Below are 13,634 nucleotides of genomic sequence, written 5' to 3'. Positions count from 1 at the left end.
CTTGCAAGACACCTCTCTCCTTCCAGCAGTGCCAGTGACCTTCCCCTCCCCTCTCCCTCTTGCTCTTTCCCCTCTCAGGAGATAAAGCCTTGGATGGTTACAGCAAGAAAAAATATGTCTGCAAGCTGCTTTTCATATTCCTGCTGGGCCATGACATCGACTTTGGTCACATGGAGGCTGTCAACCTGCTCAGCTCCAACAAGTACACAGAGAAGCAAATTGTGAGTAGGCTTGAGGGGCCTGGGGTGGGAGGCTGGGGGTCTCCCCCCTTTCCCCCCCTCTTAAACTGGCTCCAGCTCTCCCTTGGTCTCAGTTCCCCATCTGTATAAATAGATATAAAGGAGCAACAGGCAGCTACCTCCTAATGTTATCATCAGAAGTCAGAGTGCCAAGTCTGTAAGGAATTTATTAGGGAAAGCTGTGCTAGTTATTTTCATTACATTGTTGTTATTCACTCCAAGGGGGTCAGGATATTATATCTCACATATAGTCCTCCCCCCCTCCCCCTGGGACATCTAGGGATTTTTTTTAAATAAAAAAAATACGGACAAGTATTCTTCTGTTGTGCAACATACATACACACACCTCTGTGTTGGTGTCATCCAGGAACAAGTTTTCCACCTTTTCTGGTGTTTTTTGTGAACTACGCCTGGATAGAGGTTTCAGTCTAGGCCTCTGTATCCCAGGTGTGGGGAACCTTTCGCTCTCTGGATGTTGTGGAACTACAACTCCCATCAGCCCTAGCAAGCATGGCCAGGGATGATGGGAGTTGAAGTTCAGCAGCATTGGCCTCTGGGCCAATGATTATCCACACCCACAACATTCCAATTCTCCCCACTCTTTCACTTTCCTCACATGGTATTGTTCTTTTTCTTCTTTGTATTTTGAGCTATTTGCAACAGTGAGGAAGTATCATGCCTGTTCAATAAAGGAGTGACCCATGGCACTGACAATCAACTCTAAAATGCTTTGGATGGAAACAGTTGGGCTGCCAGGGTGTGTTGCTGCAGGAATTGTAGTGCAGAAAGGAGCTCCTGTTTGCTGAACTGTACAGCACATTATATGGCTGCATGCACATTTGCCGCACATGTACAGCCCACCCCTCCCGCAGATAATCCTGGGAACTGTAGTTTGTGCTGGGAATTGTAGTTCTCCGTGTGGTGAACTACGGTTCCCATTAGTCTTTGGGGCAAGCCACGTGCTTTTCATGCACACGATCTTTGTCTGCCTCGGGAGCGCCAGCCAACTTCGTTCTGGCCCCTTTTCTGCTGTGGGACAGAGTGGAGAAAAGCCTCTATGATTTTGTGGGTTGTGTGTCCATGCCTCTCCCCTAGCTCAGAATATGCCTGCATGTGTATTTATCTGCCTCTTCTCTGCTCTAGGGTTACCTGTTCATTTCGGTGCTGGTGAACTGCAATAGCGAGCTGATCCGCCTCATCAACAACGCCATCAAGAATGATCTGGCGAGCCGCAACCCCACCTTCATGTGCCTGGCCCTGCACTGCATTGCCAATGTGGGCAGCCGTGAGATGGCCGAGGCCTTTGCCTCTGAGATCCCCCGCATCCTGGTGGCCGGGTAAGCCAGTCCCACTAGAGAAAAGCGTTTGCTCAGAGGGAGTCTATCCACAAGAGGCAAGGAACATACAGTGCTACCTCTGGTTACGTACTTAATTCGTTCTGGAGGTCCGTTCTTAACCTGAAACTGTTCTTAACCTGAAGCACCACTTTAGCTAGTGGGGCCTCCTGCCACCACCGCACCTCCAGAGCACAATTTCTGTTCTCATCCTGAAGCAAAGTTCTTAACCCGAGGTACTATTTCTGGGTTAACGGAGTCTGTAATCTGAAGCGTATGTAACCTGAAGCTTATGTAACCCGAGGTACCACTGTATACAGGTCTGGTTTGTGTCTCCAGGCATCCTTTTTACAGTGGTACCTCAGGTTAAGTACTCAATTAGTTCCGGAGGTCCGTTCTTAACCTGAAACTCTTCTTAACCTGAAGCACCACTTTAGCTAATGGGGCTTCCTGCCGCCGCCAGGCCGCCGGAGCACGATTTCTGTTCTCATCCTGAAGCAAAGTTCTTAACCCAAGGTACTATTTCTGGGTTAGCAGAGTCTGTAATCTGAAGCGTATGTAACCCGAGGTACCACTGTATTGTGATCTGATGTGATGCCATCTGTGCGGTTATGCACAATCTCACTTCCAGTGCTCTTTGTGCCTCCAAAGGTTTTGTGGCAGCCATCCTGCTTCATTCCCAGTTGGTGCCTGTCCTGTGGTTTCCTCCCTAAACCCTGGAACCTTTTATGCCGCAAATGTTCAGGATGGTGTTTTTTGTTGCCCACGTTTTGCACTCTAGCTAGACAGCAGTAACACAGGGAAAGTATCGCAGAACAGCTAACAAAGCGGAACAGTGTGGACGGTCCCAATATCAATCCACTGCTAACGCACTGTTATTTCATCAAATTTTCTGTTTTACAATTTAAAACACTCATTTTACATGCTTAAGATATCAATAACTTCCCTTCTTTTCTTTCCATGGTTCACTTTACATATTTTAAATCCCTGCATATTTTACAAAAACTATACCATTCAGTATTCCGTTACTGCATCCATCAAAACTTATTTACACTGCTGCGTTTTTCTTACTGCTGCCAGCGTTTTCAGCTGAACACAATTATTTCCCGTATAGTCAATAAACATTTTCCAATCTTCTTTAAACGTATGTTCTTCTTGTTTTCTTCTTCTATATGTTAAGTCTGCAAGTTGTGCATATTCTGTCAACTTAAGTTGCCATTCTTCTTTGGTTGGGACCTCACTCATTTTCCATTTTGAGGTGAACAAAACATAGGCCGTAGTACTAGCATACATAAATAACCTTTTTTTGACACCTGGGAATTTTCATCTGAATTATCCCTAACAGAAAGGACTCGGATTTTGGGGGAAAGTACTTTTAAACATTTTTTTCAGTTCATTATGGATCCTCAGTTGCTCTGCTATTGACCTGTTCTCCTTCCTTCACCCGTCTTGACCCACCTATTTGTCTGCAACTGCCCCTCAGTGACACCATGGATAGCGTGAAGCAGAGTGCTGCCCTCTGCCTCCTGCGCCTCTACAAGACCTCACCCGACCTGGTGCCCATGGGAGAGTGGACGTCGCGGGTGGTGCACCTTCTGAATGATCAGCACATGGTACGTAACACCCCCCCGGCCTCTGCTTCCTAGGGGCCGACGTATGGAACCACCCCCACAATAATACACATATGGTACGCCCTCCACATCCACTCAGACACTATCTATCACGTGGCCCATCGCTCGGGGAACACTGAGCTATTTGTACCCAGAGCTCAAAATAAGAGTAGCCGGATAGTTACGCTGCCGAGAGTAAAGGTTCTTCATAACCAATAGGTTTTATTGGTCTGTATATGGTAACTCTGGGGTGCACGAATGAGGGGCAGCGTACAAAGCTTTGGCAACCAACAGACCCCTGTTCACAGCTGTCAACTTTCAGATTTGAAAATAAGGGATCAGCAGCCTCATCTGTCCCGGGGGACAGTCTACGGGATATCTAACAATCCGGGATAGCAATGGGAAATGGCGCTGGAATAAGGGAATTTCCTGCAAAAAAAGGGAAGGTTGACAGCTATGCCCCTGTTTAACTAAAGCATGCTATTTGCTCCAAAATGCTCCTATGTAGTAGCGATGCACACCGGACTCAGCACATCCTTTACTTCTCCTTCTATCATATGCCCAGTGGGAGCCAGAAAGTGGTGCATTTGTGCCTCCTTTAGCCCCTTTCGAAGTGGTCTCACTTGGCACACCATCTTTCTCACCCCCCCAAAAAAACACAGGGCGTGGTCACAGCTGCCGTCAGCCTCATTGCCTGCCTCTGCAAGAAGAATCCCGATGACTTCAAGACATGCGTTTCGTTGGCTGTATCCAGGCTCAGCAGGGTGAGGTCTGGGTTTGGGGGAGGGGTGTGCACAGAAGAGAGCAGGGCACCAATTATTTTGCCTTTTAGTTACTGCTCCAGTTGGTTGTACTTGTGCGAGTCTTATTTCTGGGAACCAGGATTCCCCTAAACTAGGTGGGTGCTTCTCTCCCAGGGCCGAGAGCAGGCACAGAGTGATTTTCATCAGGATTATAGTGGGGAGAGAAAGGGTTAACCTCCCCCCCCAAAAAAAAATTCCCTCTGTTTGCTGCAGCCCCAGTGAAAATAGTGGCTGCTCTGCACCTGCTTCCAGTTGTTTAAGGAAAGAAACATGGAGCAGGAAGTGATGCATTAAGCGCATCAGTTCCTCTGCGTCTGTCCACAAAGGCTACGACTCTCTCTCTTGTTGTTTTGCTGTATTTTGTACAGATTTGAGCTGTGGTACTTAAATTAGGAAAACAGCATGGGGGGAATGAACCCCGCTGTCTGGCAAAGTGACTCTGATTCCCATCTGATCACTACAATCTGGTTCCCGCTTCTCCCCATGACTGTTTCTAAGCACATCTAGTTCCCCTGCCAGGGCTTTGTGATAATAGGTTTACGTAGGTGTGGGGAACTTCAGGCCTAAAGGACAAATGTGGCCCTCCGAGCCTCTATGCCCTGGCCCTTGGAAGCCCATACTCCTCACTGGCCCCGCTTGTCATGCCCAGAATGTATCCTTGAACTCTTCCTGGATGGAATCCACCCGCTTGCTCCAACCACTTTTGCCACTGACCCCACACACCACTGCCATGTGGCCCCCCAGAAGATTGCCCAGAAGTGAAAGTGGCCCCTGGACTGAAAAGGGTTCCCCACCCCTGGACTAATGAATAATGAGGATGTTCTAATATAGCTGACTCGCTGGTGGTTTGTGTTGCTGTGTTTTTACATCCCACCCCCTGCCCCTCTGGCAGATTGTGTCGTCGGCCTCCACAGACCTCCAGGACTACACCTATTATTTTGTGCCAGCCCCCTGGCTCTCGGTCAAGCTCCTGCGGCTGCTGCAGTGTTATCCTCCTCCAGGTAAGAGGTGGCCTGGAATTGGGGGGGGGCAGCCACTTTGGGTGGCACCCAAGCCCTTCTACGCAAGAAGGCCTTCTCGGTAGTGGAACACCCTCCCACCAGATGTCAAGGAAATAAACAACGACCTGACTTTTAGAAGTCAAATGAAGGCAGCCCTGTTTAGGGAAGTTTTTAATGTTTGATGTTTTACCATGTTTTTAATGGTCTGTTGGGAGCTGCCCAGAGTGGCTGGGGAAACCCAGCCAGATGGGTGGGGTATAAATAATAAATTATTATTATACCTTATTGGCCCGAATATAAGATGCACCCACAAATAAGACGCACATTTAACATTCAAGGCTTACTTGAGGGTGCGGCACTACCACTCTGAATGGGGGGCAGACGGTGCTCAGCGCCCCCCTCCCCAAGCCGGTGCCAGTGCTTGATTACGAATGTGCTGCGCGCTCACCTCCTGGCACTACCGACTCCTGGCATTACCTCCTGAAGCTGGCGCCAGCCGCCCCTCCCCCTGTTCAGGGTGGTAGTGCTGAGAGGCGGGTGTGCAACGCTCGGTTCTGAATACAAGCTGCACTTTAACTTTTCACAGTCAGAATTTGGAAAAAAAAGGTGCGACTTATATTCAGGTGACTACAGTAGATGGATTGTGTGCAAGGCTGTGTCCAGTAGTTCTCTGTGGGCAATTATTCCAGGCTGCCTGTAGGCTCTGTTTAGTTAACAGAAAGCTGGGGATTCTGGATTCTCTGGCAGGCAGAGGCTAGCGGATTAATGGGATCTGGCAGCCAGGTATATCCAGATCTCTCTGCTAATATAATGAAGTTCATTGCCAAGGTTATCAGATGTCGCTGTTCTGAAGTGCTGGGCGCTGCTCGTACTTCCCAGCAGTCCTGCTTTCCTCCCATCTCATTCTAAATCCCAGAAACTGAATTAAGTGGTTTTCATGTTGGCCTTCAAATCACAAGAAGGGCCCTTCAGACCAAACACCTATCCGGTCCAGCACCCTCTTCTCCCAGTGGCCAACCTGATGCCTATGGGAAGCCTGTCAGCAGGACATGAGCAAAAGGGGAAGAGCGATAGGTCGGTGGTAGAGCATCTGCGTTGCATACAGAAGGTCTGAGCTTTTAACCCCCGGCATCTCCAGGTAGGGCTGGGAGAGACCCCAGTCTGAAATCCTGCTAGTCTTAGTCAACACTGCTGAGCTAGATAGACCAGGGGTCTGACTCCATAAAGCACTCTCCCCACTTGTGATTCCCAGCAAGTGCTATTTGGAGGCATTACTGCATCCAATCCTGGTGTTATAGCCCAATTATTATTATTATTATTATTAATAATAATAATAATAATAATAATAATAATACCCCGCCCATCTGGCTGGGTCCCCCCAGCCACTCTGGGCTGCTTCCAAAAAAACACTAAAATACAATAACCTATTAAACATTAAAAGCTTCCCTAAACAGGGCTGCCTTTAAATGTCTTCTAAAAGTTTGGTAGTTATTTTTCTCTTTGACATCTGGTGGGAGGGCGTTCCACAGGGCGGGTGCCACTACCGAGAAGGCCCTCTGCCTGGTTCCCTGTAACTTGGCTGCTCGCAGCGAGGGAACCACCAGAAGGCCCTCAGCACTGGACCTCAGTGTCTGGGTGGGAGTGGAGACGCTCCTTCAGGTATACTGGACCGAGGCAGTTTAGGGCTTTATAGGTCAGCACCAATACTTTGAATTGTGCTCGGAAACGTACTGGGAGCCTGTGTAGGTCTTTCAAGACCGGTGTTATATGGTCTCGGTGGCCGCTCCCAGTCACCAATCTAGCTGCCGCATTCTCTAGCAGGTGAACTTCCTTGTTCTATAGAACTTCTCATTGGGTAAGTACTTGAAAGCTTGACCTCACTTGGTCCAGCTTAGCTGATGAAATGCTGGCCTTGAACTGACCCAGTAAAAGAGGTTACTTTATCTATTTCTCATCTCTTCTTTCTCAGAGGCCTGCCTCAGATGTAACAGGAAACCCCAGTTGCCTGCTATGCGAATGAGTCTCCCGCAAATTTATGCTGCTCCCCTTTCCCCTCCCCATCTCCTTTTCTGTATGTCAGAGGAGGGGACCTAACATTTATATAGCATCACAAAATGTCACAGCTTTTGTTCAAACATCTTTATTGGAGGCCTTCAACACACTTGGAGGCTGTGTGGGAGCCAAGAACCAACCTAATTCCCACCTCCCAGACTAGTACACGGATCAGAACATCATTAACCTTTGGGTTTTCAATACTCTTCTCAAAAAATCTTACCCAAATGCATGTTTAGGATGAAAAGCACTTAGAAATCCATACACTGAGATGAAACATGTCTTTAAAGATGTATTTTGTGGTATGTATTCAAGGACATTTTTTTTGTACAGATTTTCAAAAGCAGCCCAGATTCTTGCAGAAATGGGAGGGAAAGGATTTTTGAATGAACATGTGTGAAATTAACGTGGGATGGAGTTAGATTGGTCTCTCCATAGGGAAAGTCAAAGCAGATGTAAATGGTCATTGGGAGCCGTCAACCTTGGGTTCTCCTCTTGCTGGGACCTGCTCTAACATGCTGCTTCCTGGCCTTTGCGCCCTCTGCTTTTCCCGCAGAAGATGCAGCAGTGAAAGGACGTCTGGTTGAGTGCCTGGAGACTATCCTCAACAAGGCCCAGGAGCCACCCAAGTCCAAGAAGGTCCAGCACTCCAATGCCAAGAATGCTATCCTCTTTGAAGCCATCAGTCTCATCATCCACTACGACAGGTGAGCACCTCACCCTCGTTTGTTCCTCCTTAGCATGAAGGCTCTTTAAATGAGACGGTGAGAAAAAATGGCTGGTGCTTTCCCAAAGATATCTCACTGTGCAAGTGTCTCAGTGGTCCTTGGCAACCTTTAGATGGCAGCACCAGGGCAAAACCAGAGAAAGGAAGGGGCAGGTATGTGAAAAGCTACATTTTACCATATGCGGTGGACGTGTAGAGGGGCTAAGGGATTTTGGGAGATGATTTATAATGAGATAAAGAAAATAAGGAAACTCTTCCAAAAACGTTTCTTCTACAGTTGTGCCAAAAAAATCAGACAAATTTATTTTAATATGCAACAACTGTAGTGAGAATGCTAGATATGCAATACTGGTGAAATGAGGCTGTATCTAAAGAACATACGCAGCTGAAATTGATGGAATATGCATAATTAGCAAGCTTAACTAGTAAAATTAGAGATCAAGATGAGGCAGTGTTTAAGGAGGATTGGAAAGTGTATGTAGATTACTTTAAAAATCAATGTAAACAGGTTAAAATGCACGTAGGTTTTGAGTAAGAACAGCAGTAAAATATATATCTGAGAACATCATGGAGGAGTTAAGGCATAGAATAATTATGATATGTAGCTATGGCCTTTCCCCAAACTGGGAGACATTGGATGACAATCTGGTTGATTTGAGAAGTGTGCAGTCAGTTGCTGAGCTCCGCTGGGATGTCCCTCCTGCCATGCTCAGATGGGGCTTAACTCTATTGACCCACAGCGAACCCAACCTGTTGGTGCGGGCATGTAATCAACTCGGCCAGTTCCTACAGCATCGGGAGACCAACCTCCGATATCTGGCCCTCGAGAGCATGTGCACCCTGGCCAGCTCTGAATTCTCCCACGAGGCCGTCAAGACCCACATCGAGACCGTCATCAACGCCCTCAAGGTCAGAACCCATTGAAGGCATGGGCAGAGCAGAGGGGCGAGGTAGCTTGCACGCGGAATGAGATTGAAGGGCTGAGAGAGTGTGGTCTCCCCAAATCCTCTCCCCGTGTGCTGGTGGTGAAATTTGGAGGGGGTGAGCATTTCACTGGGTATTCCCCATTGGGAGATGGAGTCTGCCAACATCTCAAGGGCCACAGCCTCCCATCCGTGGACTGAGGAGCATAGCAGGGAATGAGCCGCTGGAAAGCAATGGAGCATCACTTCAGCCTGGTACCACCTGCATGCTCTTCTTGCTCATCTCATCCTATCCAACTGCTGGTTGTTGTAGTGGGCTTGCAGAAGATGCTCTGTTTGTAAGTGTGCGAGCCAGCCGGGGCAAGAGTGGAGACTGGGGTTATGCCGCAGGCAAGAACTTGCCGGTCTCACACTCCCGGCCTCCTTTTCCCAGACGGAGAGGGATGTGAGCGTGCGCCAGCGGGCAGCCGATCTCCTCTACGCCATGTGCGACCGCACCAACGCCAAGCAGATCGTCTCGGAGATGCTAAGCTACCTGGAAACGGCAGATTACTCTATCCGCGAGGAGATTGTGAGTGGGTTTTTCAGCTCGTGGGAAAGAGAGCTGTGGGAGCTTATTTCTTCATCTAGGTAGATTTCTGTGAAACAGCAAGGGCGGGGGGGGGGGGAGACCAGGAGTTTCCAAATCCTCTTAGAGGGATTTGGCGTGCAGGGCGGCCCTACTGTTGGGCAGAGCAGGGCAGCTGCCTCAGTTGGCATATGATGGAAATTTGGAGGGAGGCAACAGTGGCAGCCCTGAGATCTCCCAACCACTAGCCATTCCCTTTGATTGGAGAACAGAGGTGTGTATGCTCGACTGCATAGAAAGATGTTTTCCCTTCGCCAGTGTTGAAGTAATATTCAGCTGCCATTCTGATCGGCTTCTGTATGTGGAATGGTGGGAAGGAGAAGGGGGCACAGCACCATCAGCATCAAGGTGTCCGGTCAGCCTTGCTGGTACTGAAGAGTGGCCCCTAGCGGCTTAAAGCCTGATAGGAACTGGCAGGGCAGGGCAATATTTCATTTTCCATATCTCCCAGGTGCTGAAGGTGGCTATCCTTGCTGAGAAATACGCAGTGGACTACAGCTGGTATGTGGACACCATCCTCAATCTGATCCGTATCGCCGGGGACTATGTGAGCGAGGAGGTCTGGTACCGCGTCATCCAGATCGTCATCAACCGAGACGACGTCCAAGGCTATGCTGCCAAGACGGTCTTTGAGGTGGGTGGGGTTGGTCAGAGTCATTGACCGTTTCTTCTTTGCCTGCCCTGTCGCTCTGGCGAGAAGACTACTCTTCCCTCTATATTGTTGGACTACAACTCCCATTGGGACATGGGTGGCGCTGTGGTCTAAACCACAGAGCCTAGGACTTGCCGATCAGAAGGTCAATGGTTTGAATCCCCGCGACGGGGTGAGCTCCCGTTGCTCGGTCCCTGCTCCTGCCAACCTAGCAGTTTGAAAGCACATCAAAGTGCAAGTAGATAAATAGGTACCGCTCCAGCGAGAGGGTAAACGGCGTTTCCGTGCGCTGCTCTGGTTCGCCAGAAGCAGCTTAGTCATGCTGGCCACATGACCCGGAAGCTGTCTGCGGGCAAACACCAGCTCCCTTGGCCTATGGAGCGAGATGAGTGCGCAACCCCAGAGTCGTCCACGACTGAACCTAACACTCAGGGGTACCTTTACCTTTACAACTCCCATTAGCCACAGCCAGAATATGGCTAGCAATCAGGCATGATGGGGGTTGGAGTCCAACAGCATCCACAGGGCCACAGTTTTCCCAGTGCTGCTTGCTCTGTGGGTGGGTGAGATGTATGTCCAGCTGCCTCGCTAGAGGGCTGCTAATTGATACAAAACGGCCCAAGAGGAATTCTGCAAATCTAGGTGAGTTGATTTCGCAATATTAATAAAGTGTCTGTCACAAAGGGTACGTCTAGATGTGTCTGTCAACAAGAACGGGGGGCGGGGGGCAGTTCCAAGACCTATAAACACAAGGAACAGCCAACCAGCTCTGTGCGAATCAGTCTTTGTCACAAACTGCAGAGGAGGGAGAGAAGTCTGCCCTAAGCTCAGTCCTGGGGAGATGGCAGTCCATGTGTCACAAGCTGTGATGAATGCGCTTCTACAGCAGGCTCATCACTGAATTTATGTACAGGCAGCGACCATTTTAAGCATGTCCAGTATGTGCGCAACCGCACCTCAAACCTGGAAGTGACCCGAAAATGTCACAGAAGGGGGCAATAACCTGTAACTGTAATAACCTGCAATTTCATAAGAGCATGTATTTAAAGTGGATGAATAAATGAACAAATTAAATTAATTTGGATATGCAGAAGGTATTAAGAATAAATTTAAGGAATCGCAGAAAGAGGGGGAAGGAAGCCAAGTTTTGAAATGTTAAAATGACTGTAATTTTTTTGAAATGTATAAACCTGAAAATCATAAAGGGGGGGGCAAGGACTGAATGGGGTGCTTGCAGCCTTTTTCAGTAGTGTTCCAAGTATGCGCAGTTTCACTTAAACACATGGTTCCTTGGAACACAACCCCCACATAAATTGAGAGTTGCCTGTGCATCTCGATTCAGCCACAGTTCTTTCTGGGTTAGAGACCCGGAATGAACCTAAAAGAGCCTGAGGCAATTGTGGTGTTAGTCCTTTTGAGACACGTCAGGAAAAGGGCTAAATCATGGCCTAATGGTTGCATGGGAGCCTGAATGGGGGGCTTATTTTTTCTCCCTGGCACATTACAGATCTCCTTTGTTTTCCATAGGCCCTACAGGCTCCCGCCTGCCACGAGAACATGGTCAAAGTTGGCGGCTACATCCTAGGGGAGTTTGGGAACCTCATCGCTGGAGATCCTCGCTCAAGGTTGGGAACTGCGGGAGGAAGGGATGTGGGCAGTGCCTAGGAGAGGGACTCACTAGCCCACCTTATTGGTGACAGGTTCTTTCTCTCCATCCACCAACCCTCAAAACAGCTCTGAGTGAGATGCCTCCTCAAGGCCATTCAGTGGGCTGGTTCTCTCCAATCCCTGTGGCAGCAACCCTGTGGTTCTCAACCCTGGAAGCCCTTGTTTTACCATTCCAGTGGGCGCTAGGCCAAGCATGTCAGGGAGATGGCAAGGCTAGGACTCTGGCATGTAGATTCTTTTGGGAGGTGAGATTTATATTTAATTTTTTTGGTATGATCCTTCCAACACGTGAGCCTCCACCTGCAGTCTGAAATGAATGGTACAGCCCAGGGACAGGTTAGCAGCCTCACAGAGAACTAGGGCTTAGTTCTGTTTGCAGAGGCTCGTCCCCTTCTTTTCTTAGCTTGGTGAGGCACGTTGGCATGCCTTGCTTCAGGTCTCCTCCCCTCTGCTATGCTGACTTGGAGTGTGGCAGCTAAAAATGGTGCCACCCTCAACCCGTGCCTCCTTCCTGAAGAAGCATCTCCACCCACATCACTCAGTCCAGACACTGAGGTCCAGCACCAAGGGCCTTCTGGTAGTTCCCTCACTGCACAAAGTGAAACTACAAGGAACCAGACAGAAAGCCTTTTTGGTAGTCACACCTGCCCTGCAGAACGCCCTCCTGGCAGATGTTAGAATCTGTAAAAATTTTCGTAGACATCTGAAGGCCAGCCCTATTTCAGAGTGCTTTTAATGTTTGATTTTGTCATTGTTTTGTTGTTATTTTTGTAGGATACCTCCCAGTGTGGCTGGGGCCCAGTCAGATGGGCAGGGTATTAGAAAGAAAGTATAATAGAGTGGAACCTTGGTTCTCAAACTTAATCCATTCCGGGAGTCCGTTCAACTCCCAAAATGGTTCAAAAAACAAGGTGCGGTTTCTGATTGGCTGCAGGAGCTTCCTGCACTCAATTGGAAGCTGTGTCGGATGTTCGGCTTCCGAGAAACGTTCGCAAACTGCAACACTCACTTCTGGGTTTGTGACATTCGGGAGCCGATTTGTTTGGGAGCCAAGCCGTTTGAGAAACCAAGTTACCATCTTCCTTCCTTCCTTCCTTCCTTCCTTCCTTCCTTCCTTCCTTCCTTCCTTCCTTCCCCTCTTCCAGCCCTCTGGTGCAGTTCAACCTCCTGCACTCCAAGTTCCACCTCTGCAGCGTCTCCACCCGGGCTTTGCTCCTCTCCACCTACATCAAGTTCATCAACCTCTTCCCTGAGACCAAGGGCACCATCCAGGAAGTGCTGCGTTCCGACAGCCAGATCCGCAACGCTGACGTGGAGCTGCAGCAGCGGGCGGTTGAGTACCTCAAGCTCAGCTCCATTGCCAGCACCGATGTCTTGGTGAGGGGGAAACTGGGAATGTTGCGAGAGACGGGTGGGCTGGTAGCTAAGTCAGCCATTCATCTTGGGGAGACTGGGTGGGGGAAGAGAGTTGGCTGATCTGAAAGAGAAACTGGTTGCAGCTGCATCAAATAAGGGGAGACGTAAGGCTTCGATCTGTGAATTGAAATCAGCTCTTGGGATTTTTTTTGTGCTGCGCCAGAAGCCCACTTCTGCCCCTTCACCATAGGCCACAATGGGGAGCCAGGAAAAGGAACCTGCCTTATATACCAGGGTCAGACCTCTGTTTGCCCTGCCTACGCTGACTATACTGGTTGGCAGCAGCTTTCCAGGGTTTCAGCAGGTTTCAGCAACCGGGAGGTGGTAGGGATTGAACCTGGGACCTTCTGAGCCACAGCTCCCTTTCCAAATCCCATCGGCCCCAGACAGTGTGACCCAATGATCAGGGTGTATGGCAGTTGTAGTCCAACAACATTGGGTGGGCCGTACGTCCGCCGCACATGAAGGAATCTGACCCTTGAGCCGAAAAGGGCTCTGGAGCCTTTGAGGATTCCAGCATTTTGGCTCCCTGAAGTTTTTTGTAAGATCTGCCTTTTCCAAGAGGAATTGTATGGGCTTTT

The 13,634-nt window shown here is 49.1% G+C and overlaps 1 protein-coding gene across 4 annotated transcripts in view; it reads left to right on the top strand.

Moving 5' to 3' along the window:
- The window catches only part of AP2A1 (adaptor related protein complex 2 subunit alpha 1), a 37,488-nt gene that overhangs the window by 10,645 nt on the left and 13,209 nt on the right, over positions 1 to 13,634 (top strand). For all 4 annotated transcript variants that reach the window (XM_079949376.1, XM_079949374.1, XM_079949377.1 and 1 more), the window contains exons 3-13: positions 79 to 221; positions 1,383 to 1,576; positions 3,057 to 3,186; positions 3,846 to 3,947; positions 4,879 to 4,987; positions 7,596 to 7,746; positions 8,507 to 8,675; positions 9,123 to 9,260; positions 9,769 to 9,951; positions 11,497 to 11,594; positions 12,783 to 13,014. In XM_079949376.1, coding sequence (XP_079805502.1) covers positions 79 to 221; positions 1,383 to 1,576; positions 3,057 to 3,186; positions 3,846 to 3,947; positions 4,879 to 4,987; positions 7,596 to 7,746; positions 8,507 to 8,675; positions 9,123 to 9,260; positions 9,769 to 9,951; positions 11,497 to 11,594; positions 12,783 to 13,014 — 1,649 coding nt within the window. The remainder of the gene's footprint in view (positions 1 to 78; positions 222 to 1,382; positions 1,577 to 3,056; positions 3,187 to 3,845; positions 3,948 to 4,878; positions 4,988 to 7,595; positions 7,747 to 8,506; positions 8,676 to 9,122; positions 9,261 to 9,768; positions 9,952 to 11,496; positions 11,595 to 12,782; positions 13,015 to 13,634) is intronic.

This window comes from Podarcis cretensis (genome assembly GCF_951804945.1).
Source record: "Podarcis cretensis genome assembly, chromosome: 13".
NCBI lineage: Eukaryota > Metazoa > Chordata > Lepidosauria > Squamata > Lacertidae > Podarcis > Podarcis cretensis.
This window is presented reverse-complemented; position numbering and strand designations above follow the sequence as displayed.